This window comes from Salvelinus sp. IW2-2015, linkage group LG15 (assembly GCF_002910315.2).
Source record: "Salvelinus sp. IW2-2015 linkage group LG15, ASM291031v2, whole genome shotgun sequence".
Taxonomy (NCBI): domain Eukaryota; kingdom Metazoa; phylum Chordata; class Actinopteri; order Salmoniformes; family Salmonidae; genus Salvelinus; species Salvelinus sp. IW2-2015.
In genome coordinates, this window is record NC_036855.1 from 9,849,066 (window position 1) to 9,870,450 (window position 21,385).

The window sequence follows — 21,385 nt, forward strand, 5'->3', positions numbered from 1 at the left end:
TTTTAAAAGGCAACTTTAAGGGTCATAGACAGTCATGAAGAAGATAATGCGCAGATTATGCAGTGATGGATTATGCTTTTGGTAGATGTCAACCAAATTAAATTCACTGTTGTGAATACTTATGCTACCAATAACAAGTCAAGTAACTGTATTTTATTTAGAGACATTGAGAGGAAAATAAGTCAAATTATGTCAACATTTCTGTTGGCCAAAGTAATATGGGGTAGAGATTTTAATACAGTATTACATGATAATCTAGATCGATGGCCTCCTAAGGATAGCAACTAGGAATATATGTTTAAGGTTAGGTGTTTTAAATATTTGGAGACAAGAACTTATATAAGAAGATGTTTACATGGAGTACCAAATATGTATCTATTCAATACAATGATCAACGACCAACTTGCTATGAAAAACCTCCTCAGTCTTTGTGGTTGAATCTGTGTTTGAAATTCACTGCTCGACTGAGGGACCTTACAGATAATTGTGTGTGGGGTATAGAGATTAAGTAGTCATTCAAAAATCATGTTAAACACCATTATTGCACACAGATTGAGTTCATGCCACTTATTATGTGACTTGTTCAGCAAATGTTTACTCCTGAACTTATTTAAGCTTCCCATAACAAAGGGGTTGAATACTTACACACATTTTTTATTAATTAGTAAACATTTCTAAAAACATAATTCCACTTCGACATTATGGGGTATTGTGTGTAGGCCAGGGACACATCTCAATTTAATCAATTTTAAATTCAGGCTGTTACACAACAAAATGTGGAAAATGTCAAGGGGTGTGAATACTTTCTGAAGGCACTGTAGTAGACAGCTGGTGACAGGTCGAGAGAGATCTCTGTCCAATGAACTGCTATCAGATATATTTTTTTGTAATCAAACTATTTCATTTTCGAAATGTGATACCATCAATGCAAGCTGTAAAATGACTCCGCATTTAGAATGCTGTAACCATAGTAATGTAGAAAGCTTGCTAGTTAGCTAGCTATACTGAACAAAAATATAAACGCAACATGCAACAATTTCATAGAGTTTACAAAGTTACAGTTCATTTAAGGTCATCAGTCAATTGAAACAAATTCATTAGGCCCTAATCTATGGATTTCACATGACTGGGAATACAGATATGCATCTGTTAGTCACAGATACCTTTTTTTTAAAAGGTAGGGATGTGGATCAGAAAACCAGTCAGTATCTGGTGTGACCACCATTTGCCAAATGCAGTGCGACATCTCATTCGCATAGAGTTGATCAGGCTGTTGATTGTGGCCTCTAGAATGTTGTCCCACTTCTCTTCAATGACTGTGCGAAGTTGCTGAATATTGGCGGGAACTGGAACACGCTTTCATACACGTTAATCCAGAGCATGCCAAACATGCTCAATGGGTGAAATGTCTGGTGAGTACATGAGGTGATGGTGGTGGATGAATGGCATGAAAATGGGCCTCAGGATCTCGTCAAGGTATCTCTGTGCATTCAAATTGCTATCGATAAAATGCATTTTACTACTAAATGTTTCCCATCAGATATCTTATAATGGCTTTCTGCCAGAATTCAAAGAGCTCTGGATGAGTTACATTGGTGGTCGTTGCCGTTTTAAGATTGGGGAGGCCAATTTTTTTTTTATGAGCATGGCCTTATTTCTATTACAGCATATTGGATGACTGTCATTCATATTTCATTCACCCAGCTCAATGTAACATTGATAGGTTTAGGCTACAACATGATACTCAAATTTTACCTATATCCATCATGAGGTTTCTGCAACTTAGCCTTAAGAATGAAAGTTTAGAACATAGGTGTACATGTCGAGAGACAAATTGGAGTAATCAAGGTGACAGACCTGATTACGTGCTGCTGTGCGTTTTGTTGCTAACCTTACTTTGCTACCTGACAACTTTACGCTTTTTACTTTTTAATTACGTTTATATTTTTAGTTTTCCCTCGCTCAATTTTTTTTCATTCAACTTTTTAACTCCGGACGCTTTATCTGGACATGGTTTGTCAGAACCTCCACCAGCCGAAGCTAAGTAGTAACATTAACATGATGCCTTCTAATTGCAGTCGCTGTACTCATAATATACAGGAGAACGATCGCATTACGGCGAGGATAGCTGTGCAGCATGCCCAGCTTCAGACGCATTCGTTAGTGTTAGGATTTATGTTGATGCACTATAGCCCGCTACCATATTGTTTGAAGATTAATATTGTTTTGTTACACACACACACAAACAATACAGATGTGTAGGTGTGTAAAGACTGATCAACATAAAGGGACAGGCTATACAGGCTGTGGTCAATCTGGAGAGGGGAGGGGTGCATATCTCTAAGCCAACCAGGGAGGGTAGAGCACTGGACAATACCATATTAGGAACTGTTTGAGTGTAGAATCGACGGGAAGACACAAGACGGATCTAATCTACCCAACAACCAGATGCGGACAGAGGAGAGCACTAAGGGACTTGGACAAGTCCGAGTGCCAGCATAGGCTGGGAAAAGTTTAAACCACGCTCAGCCTCTACTGTGATAGGCCAACAGATGCGTTGGAACTACGTCATCACGGTATAAGAACAGGTGTTTACGTACTTCCTGCCAGTTCCCTGTTTTACCCTGCGCGGTGATACAGCGAACCCGTATATACGGAAATTGCATTTGCCATTTATTGTTTGCGTTAATTAAAGAAAGTTAGCAGACCTTGCTTTTTATTTATCCTGATACCGGATTTGAATAACGCAGCGCTCACATTAGGCAAGGGTAATTTTAGTGTAGGAAAGGATGAAACAGTGTTTGTGCCACCAGTAAGTACAGATAGTAGTATAAATCCCCTCGCACAGTCYCCGCAGCCGGACAACTTTCTCATGGCTTCTGGGGGGAAATGCTGTAGGAATGCTCAACCGGTGTCGCTCATTCAGCCRACAGAAACTTTCAACCGGTTCTCCCCATTAAGCAGCGAGTCAGAGTCAGAGGCCGAGCTTTCTCTGGTCTCTACTCCTCCCGTTACGGGGTCTGAGACGCCGAAGCCTCCCACCATTAGCTCTGACAAATTGAAAACCCTAGTCATTGGCGACTCCATTACCCGCAGTATTAGACTTAAAACGAATCATCCAGCGATCATACACTGTTTACCAGGGGGCAGGGCTACCGACGTTAAGGCTAATCTGAAGATGGTGCTGGCTAAAGTTAAAACTGGCGAGTATAGGGATATTGTTATCCACGTCGGCACCAACGATGTTAGGATGAAACAGTCAGAGGTCACCAAGCGCAACATAGCTTCAGGGTGTAAATCAGCTAGAAAGATGTGTCGGCATCGAGTAATTATCTCTGGCCCCCTCCCAGTTAGTGGGAGTGATGGGCTCAACAGCAGTCTCACAACTCAATCGCTGGTTGAAACGGTTTTCTGCCCCTCCCAAAAGATAGAGTTTGTAGATAATTGGCCCTCTTTCTGGGACTCACCCACAAACAGGACCAAGCCTGGCCTGTTGAGGAGTGACAGACTCCATCCTAGCTGGAGGGGTGTTCTCATCTTATCTACGAACATAGAAAGGGCTCTAACTCCCCTAGCTCCACACTGAGATCGGGTGCTGGCCAGGCAGCAGGCTGTTAGCCAGCCAGCCAGCTTAGTGGAGTCTGCCACTAGCACAGTCAGTGTAGTCAGCTCAGCTATCCCCATTGAGACCATGTCTGTGCCTCGACCTAGGTTGGGCAAAACTAAACATGGCGGTGTTCGCCTTAGCAATCTCACTGGAATAAAGAACTCCTCCATTCCTGCCATTATTGAAAGAGATTGTGATACCTCACATCTCAAAATAGGGCTACTTAATGTTAGATCCCACACTTCCAAGGCAGTTATAGTCAATTAACTAATCACTGATCATAATCTTGATGTGATTGGCCTGATGAATTTACTGTGTTAACTGAGGCCTCACCCCCTGGTTACACTAGTGACCATATCCCTTCGTATCCCGCAAAGGCGGAGGTGTTGCTAACATTTATGATAGCAAATTTCAATTTACAAAAAAATATATATGTTTTCGTCTTTTGAGCTTCTAGTCATGAAATCTATGCATCCTACTCAATCACTTTTTATAGCTACTGTTTACAGGCCTCCTGGGCCATATACAGCGTTCCTCACTAAGTTCCCTGAATTCCTATCGAACCTTGTTGTCATGGCAGATAATATTCACATTTTTGGTGACTTGTCTCTGGACCTACTCACTGTCACAGTCATACTCTGGACCTAGTTTTGTCCCGTGGAATAAATGTTGTGGATCTTAATGTTTTTCCTCATAATCCTGGACTATCGGACCACCATTTTATTACGTTTGCAATCGCAACAAATAATCTGCTCAGACCCCAACCAAGGATCATCAAAAGTCGTGCTATAAATTTTCGGACAACCCAAAGCTTCCTAGATGCCCTTCCAGACTCCCTCCGCCTACCCAAGGACGTCAGAGTACAAACATCAGTTAAACACCTAACTGAGGAACTCAATTTAACCTTGTGCAACACCCTAGATGCAGTCGCACCCCTAAAAACAAAAACATTTGTCATAAGAAACTAGCTCCCTGGTATACAGAAAATACCAGAGCTCTGAAGCAAGCTTCCAGAAAATTGGAAGGGAAATGGCGCCACACCAAACTGGAAGTCTTCTGACTAGTTTGGAAAGACAGTACCGTGCAGTATCGAAGAGTCCTCACTGCTGCTCGATCATCCTATTTTTCCAACTTAATTTAGGAAAATAAGAACAATCCCAAATTTCTTTTTGATACTGTCGCAAAGCTAACTAAAAAGCAGCATTCCCCAAGAGAGGGATGGCTTTCACTTCAGCAGTGATAAATTCATAAACTTCTTTGAGGAAAAGATCATGATCATTAGAAAGCAAATTACGGACTCTTTAAATCTGCGTATTCCTCCAAAGCTCAGTTGTCCTGAGTCTGCACAACTCTGCCRKGACCTAGGATCAAGRGAGACACTCAAGTGTTTTAGTACTATATCTCTTGACACAATGATGAAAATAATCATGGCCTCTAAACCTTCAAGCTGCATAYTGGACCCTATTCCAACTAARYKACTGAAAGWGCTGCTTCCTGTGCTTGGCCCTCCTATGTTGAACATAATAAACGTCTCTCTATCCACCAGATGTGTACCAAACTCACTAAAAGTGGCAGTAATAAAGTCTCTCTTGAAAAAGCCAAACCTTGACCCAGAAAATATTTTAAAAACTATCGGCCTATATCGAATCTTCCATTCCTCTCAATTTWWWWWRAAAAAGCTGTTGCGCAGCAACTCACTGCCTTCCCGAAGACAAACAATGTATACGAAATGCTTCAGTCTGGTTTTAGACCCCATCATAGCACTGAGACTGCACTTGTGAAGGTGGTAAATGACCTTTTAATGGCGTCAGACCGAGGCTCTGCACCTGTCCTCGTGCTCCTAGACCTTAGTGCTGCTTTTGATACCATCGATCACCACATTTTTTTGGAGAGGTTAGAAACCCAAATTGGTCTACACGAACAAGTTATGGCCTGGTTTAGATCTTATCTGTCAGAAAGATATCAGTTTGTCTCTGTGGATGGTTTGTCCTCTGACAAATCAACTGTAAATTTCAGTTTTCCTCAAGGTTCCGTTTTAGGACCACTATTGTTTTCACTATATATTTTACCTCTTGGTGATGTCATTCGGAAACATAATGTTAACTTTCACTGCTATGCGGATGACACACAGCTGTACATTTCGATGAAACATGGTGAAGTCCCAAAAATTGCCCTCGCTGGAAGCCTGTGTTTCAGACATAAGGAAGTGGATGGCTGCAAATGTTCTACTTTTAAACTCAGACAAACAGAGATGCTTGTTCTAGGTCCCAAGAAACAAAGAGATCTTCTGTTGAATCTGACAATTAATCTTGATGGTTGTACAGTCGTCTCAAATAAAACTGTGAAGGACCTCGGCGTTACTCTGGACCCTGGTCTCTTTTTTGACTAACATATCAAGACTGTTTCAAGGACAGCTTTTTTCCATCTACGTAACATTGCAAAAATCAGAAACTTTCTGTCCAAAAATGATGCAGAAAAATGTATCCTTGCTTTTGTCACTTCTAGGTTAGACTACTGCAATGCTCTACTTTCCAGCTACTCAGATAAAGCACAAAATAAACTTCAGTTAGTGCTAAACACGGCTGCTAGAATCTTGACTAGAACCAAAAAATTTGATCATATTACTCCAGTAATAATATACTCTCTACACTGGCTTCCTGTTAAGGCAAGGGCTGATTTCAAGGTTTTACTGCTAACTTACAAAGCATTACATGGGCTTGCTCCTACCTATCTTTCCGATATGGTCCTGCCGTACATACCTACACGTACGCTACAAGACGCAGGCCTCCTAACTGTCCCTAGAATTTCTAAGCAAACAGCTGGAGGCAGGGCTTTCTCCTATAGAGCTCCATTTTTATGGAATGTCTGCCTACCCATGTGAGAGACGCAGACTCGGTCTCAACCTTTAAGTCTTTATTGAAGTCTCATCTCTTCAGTAGGTCCTATGATTGAGTGTAGTCTGGCCCAGGAGTGTGAAGGTGAACGGAAAGGCACTGGAGCAACGAACCGCCCTTGCTGTCTCTGCCTGGCCGGTTCCCCTCTCTCCACTGGCATTCTCTGCCTCTAACCCTATTACAGGGCCTTAGTCACTGGCTTACTGGTGCTCTTCCATGCCGTCCCTAGGAGGGGTGCGTCACTTGAGTGGGTTGAGTCACTGATGTGATCTTCCTGTCTGGGTTGGCGCCCCCCTTGGGTTGTGCCGTGGCAGAGATCTTTGTGGGCTATACTCTGCCTTGTCTCAGGATGGTAAGTTGGTGGTTGAAGATATCCCTCTAGTGGTGTGGGGGCTGTGCTTTGGCAAAGTGGGTGGGGTTATATCATGCCTGTTTGGTCCTGTCCGGGGGTATCATCGGATGGTGCCACAGTGTCTCCCGACCCCTCCTGTCTCAGCCTCCAGTATTTATGCTGCAGTAGTTTGTGTCGTGGGTCTAGGGTCAGTCTGTTATATCTGGAGTATTTCTCCTGTCTTATCCGGTGTCCTGTGTGAATTTAAGTATGCTCTCTCTAATTCTCTCTTTCTTTCTCTCGGAGGACCTGAGCCCTAGGACCATGCCTCAGGACTACCTGGCCTGATGACTCCTTGCTGTCCACCTGGCCGTGTTACTGCTCCAGTTTCAACTGTTCTGCCTGCAGCTATGGAACCCTGACCTGTTCATTGGACGTGCTACCTGTCCCAGACCTGCTGTTTTCAACTCTCTAGAGACAGCAGGGGCGGTAGAGATACTCTGAATGATCGGTTATGAATAGCCAACTGACATTTACTCCTGAGGTGCTGACCTGTTGCACCCTCGACATCCACTGTGATTATTATTTGACTCTGCTGGTCATCTATGAACATTTGGTCCATGTTCTGTTATAATCTCCACCCGGCACAGACAGAAGAGGACTGGCCACCGTGCTTCTTTGAGATATCAGCTGATGTAAGAAGGACTTTATAAATAAATGTGATTTGATTTGACAGACAGTGACACATTCAATACCGCCTTGCACACTCTTGCGTGCATCTATCTGATCTAGGGTGTAATCATTAGTCCAAACAGTTGCAAAATGTAGTTTCTATTGGACAATTTCAGATAGGTCTATCCCGGTTTTGTTTGCTTCCGTTTAAGAAACGTTTTTCAACATGAATACACCCCTGATCAGGTCCTGACTGTTCTGCCGCCCTAGGCGAGACAAAACAATAGCTGACCCCCGCAAAACTAGAATAGTCCCAGCTAACTAACTGTACGCTTTAACTTCAATGAAAACGTTCTGTTACGCTCGTTGTTTTATTTAAATGAACACCGAAAAACAACAAAATACAAAACGACCGTAAAGTTCTGCAGGCTACACAGCAACTATACAAAATCAAGATCCCACAAACTAAGGTGGGAAAAAAGGCTGCCTAAGTATGATCCCCAAATAGAGACAACGATAGACAGCTGCCTCTGATTGGGAACCATACCAGGCCAAACAAAGAAATAGGAAAACTAGATTGCCCATCCTAGTCACACCCTGACCTAACCAAAATAGAGAATTAAAAATATCTCTAAGGTCAGGGCGTGACACTTTCTGACAAAATTAGACACGTATAATATTGATGGGGTCAAATTGGGGTCATGATAGGGGCTGCACCAAATGTTTGATGTATTATAATAAATGATCATGTTATGTTGTATTAATAGAAGGGGAGGGGTTATAAGACCCCTTCCCCACTACATTTATAGGGTCCTAGACTACAGATTAACAATACATATATATTCATTATAAGGTTTTAAAATTGTTCCACAGTCTTTTCTAAGTCTCTGCCTCTTATAAAGAAATGATCTGAGAAGTATGTGAATTATTGCATGGGTTCTGTGAGAAAGCACTTCAAAGATAAACATAGAGCCCTGCAGGGGAGTAAAAGAGATAAGAGGCTAGTCAGACATACCTCTATAAATCAACTTGGAGGAGTGGACATTTACTGCTAAGGCTTTAGAAAACACTCAAACTATTGTATCTCTCTTGCAAGTTTGTATAGCTGTGTATGCATGGGCTTGGTCGAATGAATAGCAGGTGATGACATATGCAGTAACATCACTAGGGCTGGACTTCGGGCTTAATTAAATAACTTGGGACTTTTCCTATGGGGCAGAACTCATGAGAGACATCAGTTGTATATGTGATGTTTGATCTTTGACTTCTGTCTACAGCTGTATTTTGATTTAAATTGTTATGATTTATAAGTGCACATTTTGCGTGTTCCTTATTTGTTAAGTAAATTAAACGGAGCACAGAAAAACGGAACCAACAATATCTGGCAATGATCTCACTGCTTCCACCGGGCATTCCACTGTTTTCAAAACTCTATCAACTTCTTCCGTGGCAACGACACCGTTTCTTCCCCACCATTGTCATCAGAAGACTCCACAATGTCTGGTTCAATTAAAATGGTTTTGCCTAAATCAGGAATTTCCTCATTGTCCGATTCATTTTCAGAATCAGAGTCTGAAAATTATCCAGAAAGTAGTCCATCACAACTTTTTCCAACTGAGCTTTGTCGATAGCACTATATCACATCCGGCCGTGATTGGGAGTCCCATAGGGCGGCGCACAATTGGCCCAGCGTCGTCCGTGTTTGGCCGGCATTGTAAATAAGAATTTGTTCTTAACTGACTTGCCTAGTTAAATAAAGGTAAAATAAATCAATAAAAATTCTGGTGACATGATGCTTGACTGCCGTTTTACAAATTAAAATATTCTCGCTCTTACCCATAATAATCTCATAATGTATGGTAGCCTACCTGCACTGTATCTGTGAGCTGTTGGCTAGAGTGCACGTGCCAAGACCAGCGTAGGCACATTTGCTATTTAACACAACAGTTTTTGTGACAAAACTATCCGTAGAGCTGAAAATGCGATGGAAACACATTGAACTTTAGATTTTTATTCGGTATGTGAAAACTTAAGCGAAAAAGTAAATTTTTGTGTGCACTGTCATCATGCAATGACTTATCTGCAACAAGTCAGTTTGGTGGAAACATACCACTGGTAGGAATGCGTATATTTACTTTATGCAGATTCTTATTGTTCTCCTTTTTCATGATATCCAATTGGTAGCGTCCTCCGAAAACCTGCCATGGTGCACTGCTTCTTGACACACTGCTCGCTTAACATAGAAGCCAGCCGCACCAATGTGTTGGAAGAAACACTGTACAACTGGAGACTGTGTTTTAACCAGGACAACTCTGGGCCAATTGTGCGCCGCAGGTCTCTCGGTCGCGGCCAAGAATCGAACCCGGATCTGTAGTGACGTCTCAAGCACCGCTGATGTTTTGGCCTTCCATGGTGACATCACCATGCGGTAAATTAGATAATAGACCAGGGGTAGGTAACCATGGTATGGAGTGTGCAAGCACTTCATGTTTTTTATTTAACCGACCTGGAAGACCAGGTGTGTTGAATTTAGTCAATCACTGAACTGATCAATTAGCTCAGTTGGTCTGGTGTGGTGCCTAGTTAGATCAAAATCCTGTATGGCACATACCCCTGGAATAGACCAATAAGAAGAGTTCCAAACCTCTCTGCCAACAACATCTCATTTTCAATTTCTTTTTGACCATTTTAATTGAAAACAATCACAGCAAGGTACTTTAAATTGTTACCCAGAAATTATTTGATGATGGCATAAGAAATGGCTACATTGGACGTTTTAACCATTTCTTCATGTAGAATTATGAAGACCACAACACTTGAAATAAAAAATAATGTATAACAACAACAAAGTTGCATTCATTGTAAAGAGTTAGTCCGGGATTCTATCCATTCTATTTCGACTGGACAGTCGAAAATGCAGTTTTTAAGGTAATTTCAGATTGATCTGACATATACAGCATTTACCGAACATTGCCTTTAAAAGCCATAGACTACAATCTGCGATCTGATTAAATCCCGTCCAGAATTAACAAAAATCTACGCTCTGTGTATTGAATATTGTGTTTTATAGCCAATCATGATGAATATAACGTTTTATAAAATATTAGTCACACATACACAATTTTGCCGAAGCAGTTCAATCCCTTAGTGGCAGAAAAAGAAAGAAAAATGCAAACCATGAATTTATTTGTCACTGGAAATCTCATTTGAATCTAGTCTAGTCCTGCTGTAGAAAACGGTGAGCTCTGGTACGGGGTTGCTAGGTGCTCACTCAGCGTTGAGCTGGGTCAGAGTGTTCAGTAAGCCTCTCCAGTGTTCCTCCCAGCACTGCACCTCCGTCCTCTGGACCTGGCTCTCCTGCACGACCCGGGCCAGCTCCTCCCTGTACCGCTGCTCATAGCACTGTGGGCCCCAAACCAAACACACACATTACAACATCCTATTTAATTGAACATTCTAATATGTCATATTATGTATTATAGCTAGCCTCTGTGTGTGTCTGCTCACATGTCTGAGGTTAATGCCTTGGCCTCCTACCTGGTACATAGATTCACGGGCCTCCACTGCTCTCAGGTGGCCTAAGGTGGTCTTTGCAGTGGTGATGGAGGCTGTTTTCTTGCATGGTTGCTCCACTGGATCATCAGTACTGTATCCAAAGTAAGAGATTCCTGGCCACGTTCTACCACATAAAATGTCATATATGGTTACGTTTCCAGGACTGTATTAATCATATTTATTTAAAGAGGTGCACAATATGAAAATATTACTGCAGTCTTTACTGTACCATCATATTGTGCTTTTCACTGCCAGACTGGTTTACCTGCTGCCTCGCTGTATTAGATGTGCACTTTGCTTCTCCTCTAGCGGAATACCAGCTTGTTTTCGGCGAATTAGAGTGGTGACATTTTCACTCTTCATTTCAGCTTCTACAATTCCAGATCAGATCAAACATAAGGCTGTTATTTTGACTTTTAAATCAGCAAGGCTTGCGAGGATGGATGGAGACTTACGGCCAACTTGGACCTCATCTACGGTCAGGAGGTTGTCCATCTGGAACAGCAGGTTCTCTGTCAGAGAGGTGAGTGCTCTCACAAACTCCTCCCCATGTTTCCTCACACATGCCTGAAATCCACAAAATGATGTGCATCCATGAGACTCACAGCCACCAAATTGCCAACTCCCTACTGCTGATAAGGTGAAAACAGATGTGGATATGGTCAGTGCTTACTTGTAGCTCTTGCAGAGTGTTCGTGATGGCATTGGTCAGCTCTCTTTGTCTCTCCTCTTCAGCACGATTCAAGGCCTCCAGCTCTTTCTCACAAGCAGGATGGCTCAGACGCACACTCAGCTTGCCACTGTGCTTTTTCTGAAAGGACAAGTTACAGACATGAATGCTTTTCCACACCAGGAGATTCACTAGTACGTCTGATCCACCCCCCACCCCCGTTGGAATATATTTTATAATACATCTTTCCTCCCTTGAGATAATTACAGATTTTTGAGTGAATAGATTTAAAGGTGGCTCTATTCAATCCGCGCTGAAGGTCCGCTTTATAGCGCGATTGATAGTTAAAGACAATGTTCCCGCGGTCACAGAGACTGTATTCACTGTAAATACTGCATATGTAGGCTCAATCGGAAATTGCCTTTAAATTTTAACGCAGACCTTTGGCGATACGGATTGAATCCAGCCCATGGCTTTCACCAATCTTCCTTTGTCAGATCAGAGATTTCCTCAAGAAAAGACATTTAAACAAGGCGACAGTACCTTTCTCCCCTCGCTCTCATGCAGAGTGATGCCTAGCTGTTGACGGATGTTGTCCGTGTCCTGGCTCAGGCTCCCCAGGTGTTGTTCTCCCAGGTTAGAGATGAGCACCCCTGGCACCTTGGAAAGACCCTCCTCAATGTCTTTCAGCTGCTGTCGGAATTCTGTCCAAAGTCAGGGAACACGTGACAGGATGGAGAGGAAGGGGGAGAAAATGTGCCTCAACTGTACCCAATTGATGGAAATGTAAAAGTCCATGCTAACCTTGCAGACAGTTGTTGTGGTAGTCCTGAGTTTGGCTCTGGTAGACGAGCAGCCTTTTGTTAATCTCCTCAGCACATTGTTCAAACGTCTCCTGGAGGTACTGAGGCCTTGTGACAGGCCGGCGTTCCTTCTTCTTATAGAACTCCTGATCGCCACACACAATTAAATTAGTGTTACTGGCAATTAACATTGGGAAGATTCTAATATTCCCAATTATTACACTTTACTACAAATAACATAGGATCAAATGACACATGGCAATATTGGGTTTAACTGCAGATTATAACGAATGAGCTGTTACCTCAGCAACCAGGAGAAGAATATCATTGGTCTTCCAAAGAATGCTGGTTATCAAAGTTTTGAAGGCAGTTCTGAAAGAATGACAGGTGTGAGAGAATTTAAATCAGTTTTGATCTGCAAAGCATTGATCTCAGTAAGGCATGCTGCTGTGCTATTAAGGACTACTCACACGCCATGTGTCTCTGGTTTGGGACCAAACACCTGGAATCTCTTGTCAAAGCGAGTGGGTTTAGAAAACCTCTTCACACTATAAAATAAATAGATGAGAGTGCTTAGGTCTCCATGTAAACTGACCAGGAAAACTAAGCTATACAGTAACTCTACTGTTACTACAAGTGATTTCTGCATGATTGTGCTCCAGTGATAACGACACAGAAAAGGTTCCCTCTGACCTTTGTGCACTGACAGATTCGGCAGAATCCCCTGACCTCTGCCCAATAGGAGACGACAACCTGACTACAAAGAGTACAGAGGGACAAAACATTACATCTTACTGGAATCAGCATGACTTTTGCATTTGTTCTTGGCTAGCCTTGGAGCCAGACAGACCACATAGTACGTTAGTATAGCTAAGTACAAACAGCAATATTGCTCAGAGTCTGGGCACCAGGCTAGTTCTTATTGGCTAGATTTAATTCCATCCTTCCTCTGAAGTGGGTGACATCATTGTAAGCCAACATGGCTGGTACCTGTGACTCCTGCTGAGACCCTCTCTGTCGACTCTGAATTGGCTTCCTGGGTGACTTTAGGCTTGCTTAGCCTGAGGAATCATCAGAGAATGTCAGTACTCCTTTTCACTGCATTTCTCATGTAAAAGATCAGTCATTAAATTGGCCTATTTGGACCTAATACATCTCGTCTTTGACCAGGGAGTTCTGACAGTCGCTTTCCTAAATGGATACTGTCTGTATGAACATGATTCTCTATGGCCTTATAAACAGAGTTACCGATTGTATTATTAGAGGCTGTGTGAGCTTCTCTCTGACCTCAGCAGTCCCCTGATGACCCCCACGGCCACATCATCCATGAAGGACACCCCCATGCGGCTGGGCTGGAGCAGACCGTCTATGGCAGGGCTTGCTGACTTGCGGGACTTGGGGCGTGCTGCTACACCGAAGGCCCCCTGGAGAGGGCATTCAGGCATCAGTACTGCCATGGAAGGGTTCTGCACACAAAACACACGGCATTAAACCCTAGCTGGACCTCAGTCATGGTCAATGCAACAATAAAAACTATGGATCAACAACAACATAGTAAAATCCGCTACAGTCTATTTCTCATATAACAATGTGTTTTTGGGTAAGCTGTCTTTATGTATGTTTATAGAGAAGACTTTATATCCATATCAACACACTTACCAAAAAGCATTCAAGATAATGGCATCGTGCCCTCAATTCCTCTATTATAGACCACGTAAAAGTGAAAACATCATCTGTCGTCACTGTCTACAAGAGGGAAAATGAATGAACATATATGAAACATGAATGAACATATATTTTGTACAATTAGTACAAATATGCTGTTATTGATGCAAAAAAATTATGTGCTATGCTCTGTCTAGTAGTCTTTTACAAGAGAAAAATATAAATCAATCAGCACATATTTGGATTGAGTTTAGTACCTTTTCTGGACTGCTTCTGGCACAAGTATCTACCATACTTTTTAACTCTGTCAGGAGGCTGTTGATTTTCTTATTTTGCATGTTGCTCTTTGTTGCCTGTAAAATAGAAGCAGACACATTTTGACCTGTGGGTGTATGTTAAGATGTGAGTAATGGCAAGAGAGGGATGCAAGACGGTAAACGAGAGATATCATGAGAGGCGGGAAGACCAGATATAATAATGTACCTCTGTTTTTATCTGAACCTGTGTATTTGTTAGCATTCCTTGGATTTTCTCCAGAAACTTCAAATCCACTGTCAAAAAGTGGAATTTCTCCTCAAATCTGTTTATCACATCCTTCGCCTAAGGGGTAAATGCAACATTGGTATGGCAAATCTCAGCACAAATATGTAACACTGAAATAATCTGAGTCAAAACAAATGTAATGTGACTTTTCTTTGGGTTTAGTTAAAGTTCATACCAGCTCCAGACACTTGGACTCTGTCCCCTCCATATCCAGCATTATGGCCTCATCGTTGGTGTCGATACGTTTAACCATTTTCTCAATCCGTTTGTGATGCGCCTCGATCTCTTTGGGTGTGAAGTTCCCTCCATCTGAGAACAGCCTGCAGGCATAAAGGCCATCCTTTACCAAATAATCCGTACTTTGACACCCTATTAAAAAAGTATAGAGGAACAACTCCTACTTAAAGGATTTGATTAACTGGACGTTGGTCTCTCTTAGGCCATCCAGCTTGGACTCCAGAGTCTGTCTGAAGTTTCTCTGTGATGCCTGAATGATGTTCATGTGGCTCTCCAAATTGGATTGCAGCGTACCACATAGTCCAACCAGCCTGAGGACAGAGATGAGCAGTGATGCATTGACAAAGAGAAAAAGATCAACAAAAAATCATCATTACTGCACGTAAATGGATGTTCTAAACGTTTTGTTAGATAACCACAAATGTCCTTACACGTCTGACTTGGTGGCATAGGTAAAGACATCCTCCATGCTGTAAATCTGGGATCTGAAGTCCTCAGTCAGTTTGTGCTGTCGAATCTGGAGTTCGTGGAAGTCCGTTCGGCAGTTGCCAAGGGCCTGCAAGATGCCTTTACAGTGCCTATCCACACGATCTCTGTGCAGTACCAGTTCCGCTAAAGAGGGCAGACAGACAAATGTACATTAATTTACAGTAAACTACTGGGAGGACTGTTTATTTAGAGTGGATTTGGAAGGTGAGATGGGTTAATCTTCTCACCAGCACGGACATTGTGGATGTCCACCTCGATTCTCTTAGCCCGTGGTTGGTGGAGGTGCAGTCGGAGGTCCTGCTCTGACTTCAGTGCTTCCTTCTTGGCTGCCACAATATTCATCGTGTTGGTCAGAGCAGTCTGATATCTCTCTTCGAGGTGATTGAAAAACAAGAGACGTATACTACGAGGAAAGAGGGACATTGTTCAGAAAGAGGCTCTCCTTCAACAGTAAATAATGACTTGTACTACAGATAAATGGTTTTATCCAGGCCTGTACTCTTTTTGTAGATCCGCAAGAAGACTTCTGGGGAACACAACCAACTCCATCTCAGATGGAATGGAATCCTGCTCCGTGTCCCATTGAGAGACAAAGCTCTGACCGTTGTACACATTGCCTTTAGAGGTGCAGAATGTCTCACTGGACTGAGAGTCAAGAAACTCCCGATGGGAATCAATGACATCCTACAGCAAGGAGAAACAATTTATATTCCATGCCTACACTGCCATGGTAAAATAAAAGTAGCAGTTTGTGTTTTTGCATGGATTTGAACCTCAGTGTCAAATTCATTAAAGGATGAATGTGCTGGATTTGGACTTTTCTGGAATCCTCCCGGACAACGTTTCCTTCCCTGTACAGTGGTCTGTCTTGTCCTCTTCACACTGGCCCTCCCACTTAAATCTATTGATCCAACATCACACAAATGTTTGCTCATACATAGGATCCTGAAGTAATGTCACAGCAATGAAATTGACTGCTGCTAAAGGACAATATCCAACTCACCAAGATTTATGACAGGATAAAGGGAGCAAAGTTCCTCAGAGTCCTGTGGTTAAAAGATAGACCCTTAAAGTGATTAACAAATAGTCTGTACAAGGCTAATCTTTATAGTAATAGTGGCTTGCTTTACATCTTAAAACCGTACCTGACTACCGGTATATAGCTCCTTGACGTTGAAGAATCGACTGACAGCAAAGCTGTAAGAGTGCAGCTCCTCCAAGACCATGGCAGGATAACTCTCCACTGTATCCACCTCTTCTTTGTAGAAGTGCATGTATCTACAGAAATCATACAACAGCTGTAGGAAACGCCTAGTCTGCATGTGAAGTTGAGACCAGGCTCGGAAAAAACTCCTTCTGTAGAGAAATACTATTATATTTCTGGAAAAACAGACAATAGTTAGTAGCCTACACAAGTTTTATTTCATCCAGGGAGTGTAGAGTCTTCTCCAGTGTGATTTTGAGTGCCTCTTCAGTGCTCTCCTGTCTCAGTCTGTCCAACATAACATCAAGATGAGCCTCCTTCTTCTGGAAAACAGACAGCAGTGGGAGTTATCAGGGGACCTTGTTCTGCTATCAGTATCCTTGGTCCTTGTGGTGGCAGGGCAGTGCTGGGGGGGGGGGGGCTGGTGGTTGGAACTGGGAATGAGGCTCACCTGGATTTCATGCTCCTGACTGTAGCGCACCTCGTCCAGCTGGTCTTGCAGCTGCTGCTCCCTCCTCTGCAGCCCGGCACTGTGCACCTCCCACAGGTGAGATGCCCCACGTGTGAATTTGAAAAGCGACTTACTTAGCACAGCAGCTCTCTTGGCCAAAGACTCAAACGCTCTCTGGGGTAAGAGACGGAAAGTCAGGGCATTACAGAACACCAACCTTTAACAGGATGAATAAAAAATACAGTGCTGTTGTTGTCTTTCTCTTTTCGCAAGACTTACATCCATGGTGGCAAGGTGCTCCTCGGTCTGGCTCTGGCATTTCCCAATCAGAGGCAGGAACTCAGAATTAACAGTATCCTGGATCTCTTCTGGAGAAACCCCATATGTAGTAATCTCTTTCTAAGTAAACCAATGGAAAGGAAAATGTGACTTTGGCATGGTTACAGGGTACATTTCCAGATTAGCAAATTAAATGAGAAATATTTATAATTCAAAGATAATATAATAACAATTGATTTTATAGGGGCAGATACAATTAAAACATTGACAAAATGTATTATCAAGAGTCAGGTGCATTGCACCATCATGCCTTAGCTCGTGCTAATTTCCAGAATCAGTCCCAAGATGGGCTTTAAATAAGATGATCTAAAAGGTGGAAAAGAAAAACATGACCGATATGTACCTTGACTTGTTCTACCTCAGCTAGGCATTCTTGCCAGGTATTTTCACAATAGGAATGTAGCTTCCTCATTGATTCAATGTGCATACAATCTGAGGAAACATAGAAATGTAAAACACAGAACATGCATATAAACTTGTATATAAACATAATATTAAGACAGTATAGAATAAGGATTTGCTCACCAATTTGCTCGTTGACAGATGACAAAGAGTTATACCACTCAGCGATTAGAGTCTTTGAACATCTTGGAGGTATCATGGCACTACAAATAAACCCAGACACAATGAATCAATCATTGTCGTCATATCTGTCTAATGTATCCCTAACTAAGTGTGACACACTGACTCGTCTCATAACAACGGGAAATTGCCTGCTCACTCACGTGAGTGACTGAAGAATGTTGATGCGTCTTTCTCTAAAGGATTGCTGTGCTGCACTCATGGTGTCCAGAATAGCTTGTACGTCCTTGGGACACTGGATTGGAGGGCTTCCCATGAAATCTCTAATGCCAAAAAGTTGATGGGATTTAGAAGTTAACCAAGAATTATGACACCACTAATTACCACAACTCAAATATAAGGAGGCAGACTGTTTTTGGTAGTGAAAGTTAAAGACAGAATAGCCTACTAGAAGTTCCATGGAAGAGATTAATTAATTTGTCGAACACTGAAGAAACAACCTACTTGAACCTGCTAACCACACCAAGGACCTTAAAGCTCTTCCAGTCTTGCAGTTTGTCCTCCCATCTGAGTCGTTGGAATACCTCCTTCTGTAGATCATTCTCCATCAGGTTCAGGTAGAGCTTGGCCACTGCTCGTCTATTTGCTAGAATAGCCTGGTTTATCATCTGCGGAGGGAGGCGACATGAGTGTCTCCGTGCACTGCAGTTAGTGTCATTTCTACACTACCTTGATCATAATGCACCAAGAACATCCTACCATGGCTTCTCTATTGATCAGTCGGTGGATATCCGAAGGCATTACGTAGCAGATTTTTTCCAGTTTCCCTGTGTAGTTTCTCAGCAATGCTGCAATCTGTACACCAATAGAACAATGTCAAGAACAATATCAAGTAATTTACATAGTGATAATTTATAGTACTGTTGTATAAGACTCACCATGGCTGTTCTGTCAGACTCATACTTAGCCAGGGTATCATCCAGATCCTTTATCCACTTCCTCCTAATCACTGACTCTTGTTTCACTGTATCCCAGAACTCATGAAGTCCCTGTAAGAGAAGTTGTGACAATTCAAATTGTTGTTGTTGGTTATTTATTCTATTGATTTCATGAAAAGAGAAGCCATTTAAGGCTATTCTGACCTGTAAGGTGAACTTCTCCAAATCAGAAATATTTTCAATCCTCTGCATTTGTCTCTCCACATTGCCATCATACACTGAGAGTTGGTGCAGCACCTCTTGCCCAGTTTGCCTGAATAATGTCTCATACTCCTGCGAGCAATAAGGCATTGTGTCACTTCTAAACTACTAGAATTATAGTAATAATTATAATTACCAAGCCATTACATTGAATACCTCAAAATTGTATTGTACTAACTTACAGTAACTCACTTTTTTAAATTATACTATGCCTATGACTGCTTCAATATATAAACTCAAACTTGGTACCGTAGTGAATATGAGGTGCCTACCACACTGAGCACAGAAAGGTCCCTGTACAACTGTCCCACAGCCTCTAGGTGGTTCCTCTGCTTTTTCTCCATCAGGCGGTCAATGATGTCTGACCCTGGCTTTTCTGCCACTGCGGAGATAAGAAGGAAGGGATCAATAACCTCAGGCAAAACAAGCACATGTCTGCATTCGCCTACCATCACTCATCACCCACCCTCTTACAATGTTTAAGCCTGCAAAACTTTGGTGTTCTACTTGCCAACATGATCAGGTAGTCCACGGATCTCCTCCTCAACAAGCTGCTCCTCACTCGTCTGGCAATGCTTGATGCCTGAGAACAGTTGGTCCCTGTGGTGTCAAACAGGGTCAGACAGACTCACACACCCTTCAAAGGTACATTAATATTACAAATTGACAATACGCGATGAACCACTGGGCACACACTGGTTGAAACTATGTTGTTTCAATGTAATTTAAATTAGGCATAGAATTTACATCTGTGCCCAGTGGGGAATGTGTTCTGAGTATGTATGAAGGATGCAACTTGTATTCCATAGTGCCTGTACCTAACAGCCATTTCCTCTGAGCATTGGTGGGTTTCAGCCTGAAGAGTTCTAATCCGCTGCTGCAGACCAGTGTCTGTGTCCCTACTAAGAGGAGGGTTGTCCCTTGGTAAGAATCCTTCATTAGTCTCACGTTTCCTCCGAGTATCATGTAGAGACCTTGACAGCTGAACCTGAGGATCAAATTGATGCGTGGCATTAACGTGCAACAACATAGACACTACGAAACTTTTAAAGCATTTTATATCAATAAACAACCTATAGCCTACCTGGGCGTCAAACATCTGGCGGTAGACTTTCCCACTTGGAATGACACGAGTCTCAGCCATAATGTCGAGACAGGAGTTTTGCGTAGCTTACCTCTAAACATGCAATGTAATGAAGCAGCTACTGTAACGTTAGCTAACGTTATTTGCTACTTCAGTAACGTTACTTTGCAAAACAGCTCAAGCGCCAAGCCTAGCCATAGTTGAAAATATACATTGCATGACAATACATTGTGTTCTATTTCAGCTATATAATAGAGTTAATACTTATTTGGCTATCACGTTATTAGCTCAAGTTCGATTGAGTTTAGCTAGGATGCGAACTCACGATTCCATCTGAGCCAGGCAGAGCGTCCATTCGTCGCTATGACAACAGATCCTCGAAGCTTTCTCGGGTTCGTTTGTAACAAGTAAACACAGAGTTTCTAAACCCAGAGACGCAACATCGAGAGACTTCCAGGAACGCTTAAGCAGACCAGACTGGGCTTTGGGGGTTGAGAAATCAATAAGAGATGTGAAAAAGTCTCCTTAGCTGTTCATTTTCTCAAAATCTGAAGGCACATCCTAGATTCGAGACAATGTCATAAGTAGTTGAACATGTTATTACTTCAACCTTGTGAAAGTTACAAACTGACCCGTTTTCATTTTCCTCAAAAATAATTGTATTATATTGAAGGAGTGCATTTGATTTGAAGGCCTGCAACAAGCGAAGTTTGGTTTCTACGCATGCGCTTAGCTTGCCAAAGTCGCCATGACGTCCCCTACAAAAGGGATCGGGGATTTCTATTGGAGAAGCAGTTTCTTCCTACCTTCATACTGTACTGTCTTTGATGTAACGTTTGTGAAAATGTTTAATTCTGTGACACAAAATTCAAACCAATGATGCAAACATTGCAACCGTTCGGGTCCATAAATACCAAACCGTTTGCGCATTTAGTGCAAGTGTGTACCACGCCTCTTCACCAAATAATTCTATACAAATTGTAGTTTGACTTACATTTTACATTGACATTTTAGTCATTTAGCAGACGCTCTCATCCAGAGCGATTTACAGGAGCAATTATGGTTAAATGCTTTGCTCAAGTGCACATTGACAGATTTTTCACCTAGTTGGCTCGGGGAT

At 42.3% G+C, this 21,385-nt stretch overlaps 1 protein-coding gene across 1 annotated transcript; it reads right to left on the reverse strand.

Annotated features, from left to right (window-relative positions):
- Positions 1–9,969: 9,969 nt before the first annotated feature.
- ccdc180 (coiled-coil domain containing 180) lies at positions 9,970–21,015 on the reverse strand. The gene is made up of 37 exons (XM_024001039.2): positions 20,266–21,015; positions 20,000–20,169; positions 19,693–19,781; positions 19,454–19,563; positions 19,125–19,253; positions 18,921–19,031; positions 18,742–18,837; positions 18,487–18,650; positions 18,186–18,305; positions 17,986–18,065; positions 17,804–17,892; positions 17,401–17,520; positions 17,122–17,295; positions 16,878–16,993; positions 16,612–16,744; positions 16,470–16,512; positions 16,240–16,367; positions 15,966–16,150; positions 15,694–15,869; positions 15,409–15,589; positions 15,142–15,288; positions 14,916–15,060; positions 14,681–14,797; positions 14,455–14,550; positions 14,192–14,278; positions 13,820–13,998; positions 13,523–13,593; positions 13,226–13,289; positions 13,003–13,080; positions 12,835–12,904; positions 12,534–12,678; positions 12,273–12,433; positions 11,733–11,870; positions 11,515–11,626; positions 11,325–11,430; positions 11,042–11,183; positions 9,970–10,906 (listed from the first exon to the last, which is right to left on the reverse strand). The coding sequence occupies exons 1-37, from the start codon at positions 20,323–20,325 to the stop codon at positions 10,772–10,774; spliced, it is 4,467 nt and encodes a 1,488-aa protein (XP_023856807.1). The 5' UTR covers positions 20,326–21,015; the 3' UTR covers positions 9,970–10,771.
- Between the last annotated feature and the right edge of the window lie 370 nt (positions 21,016–21,385).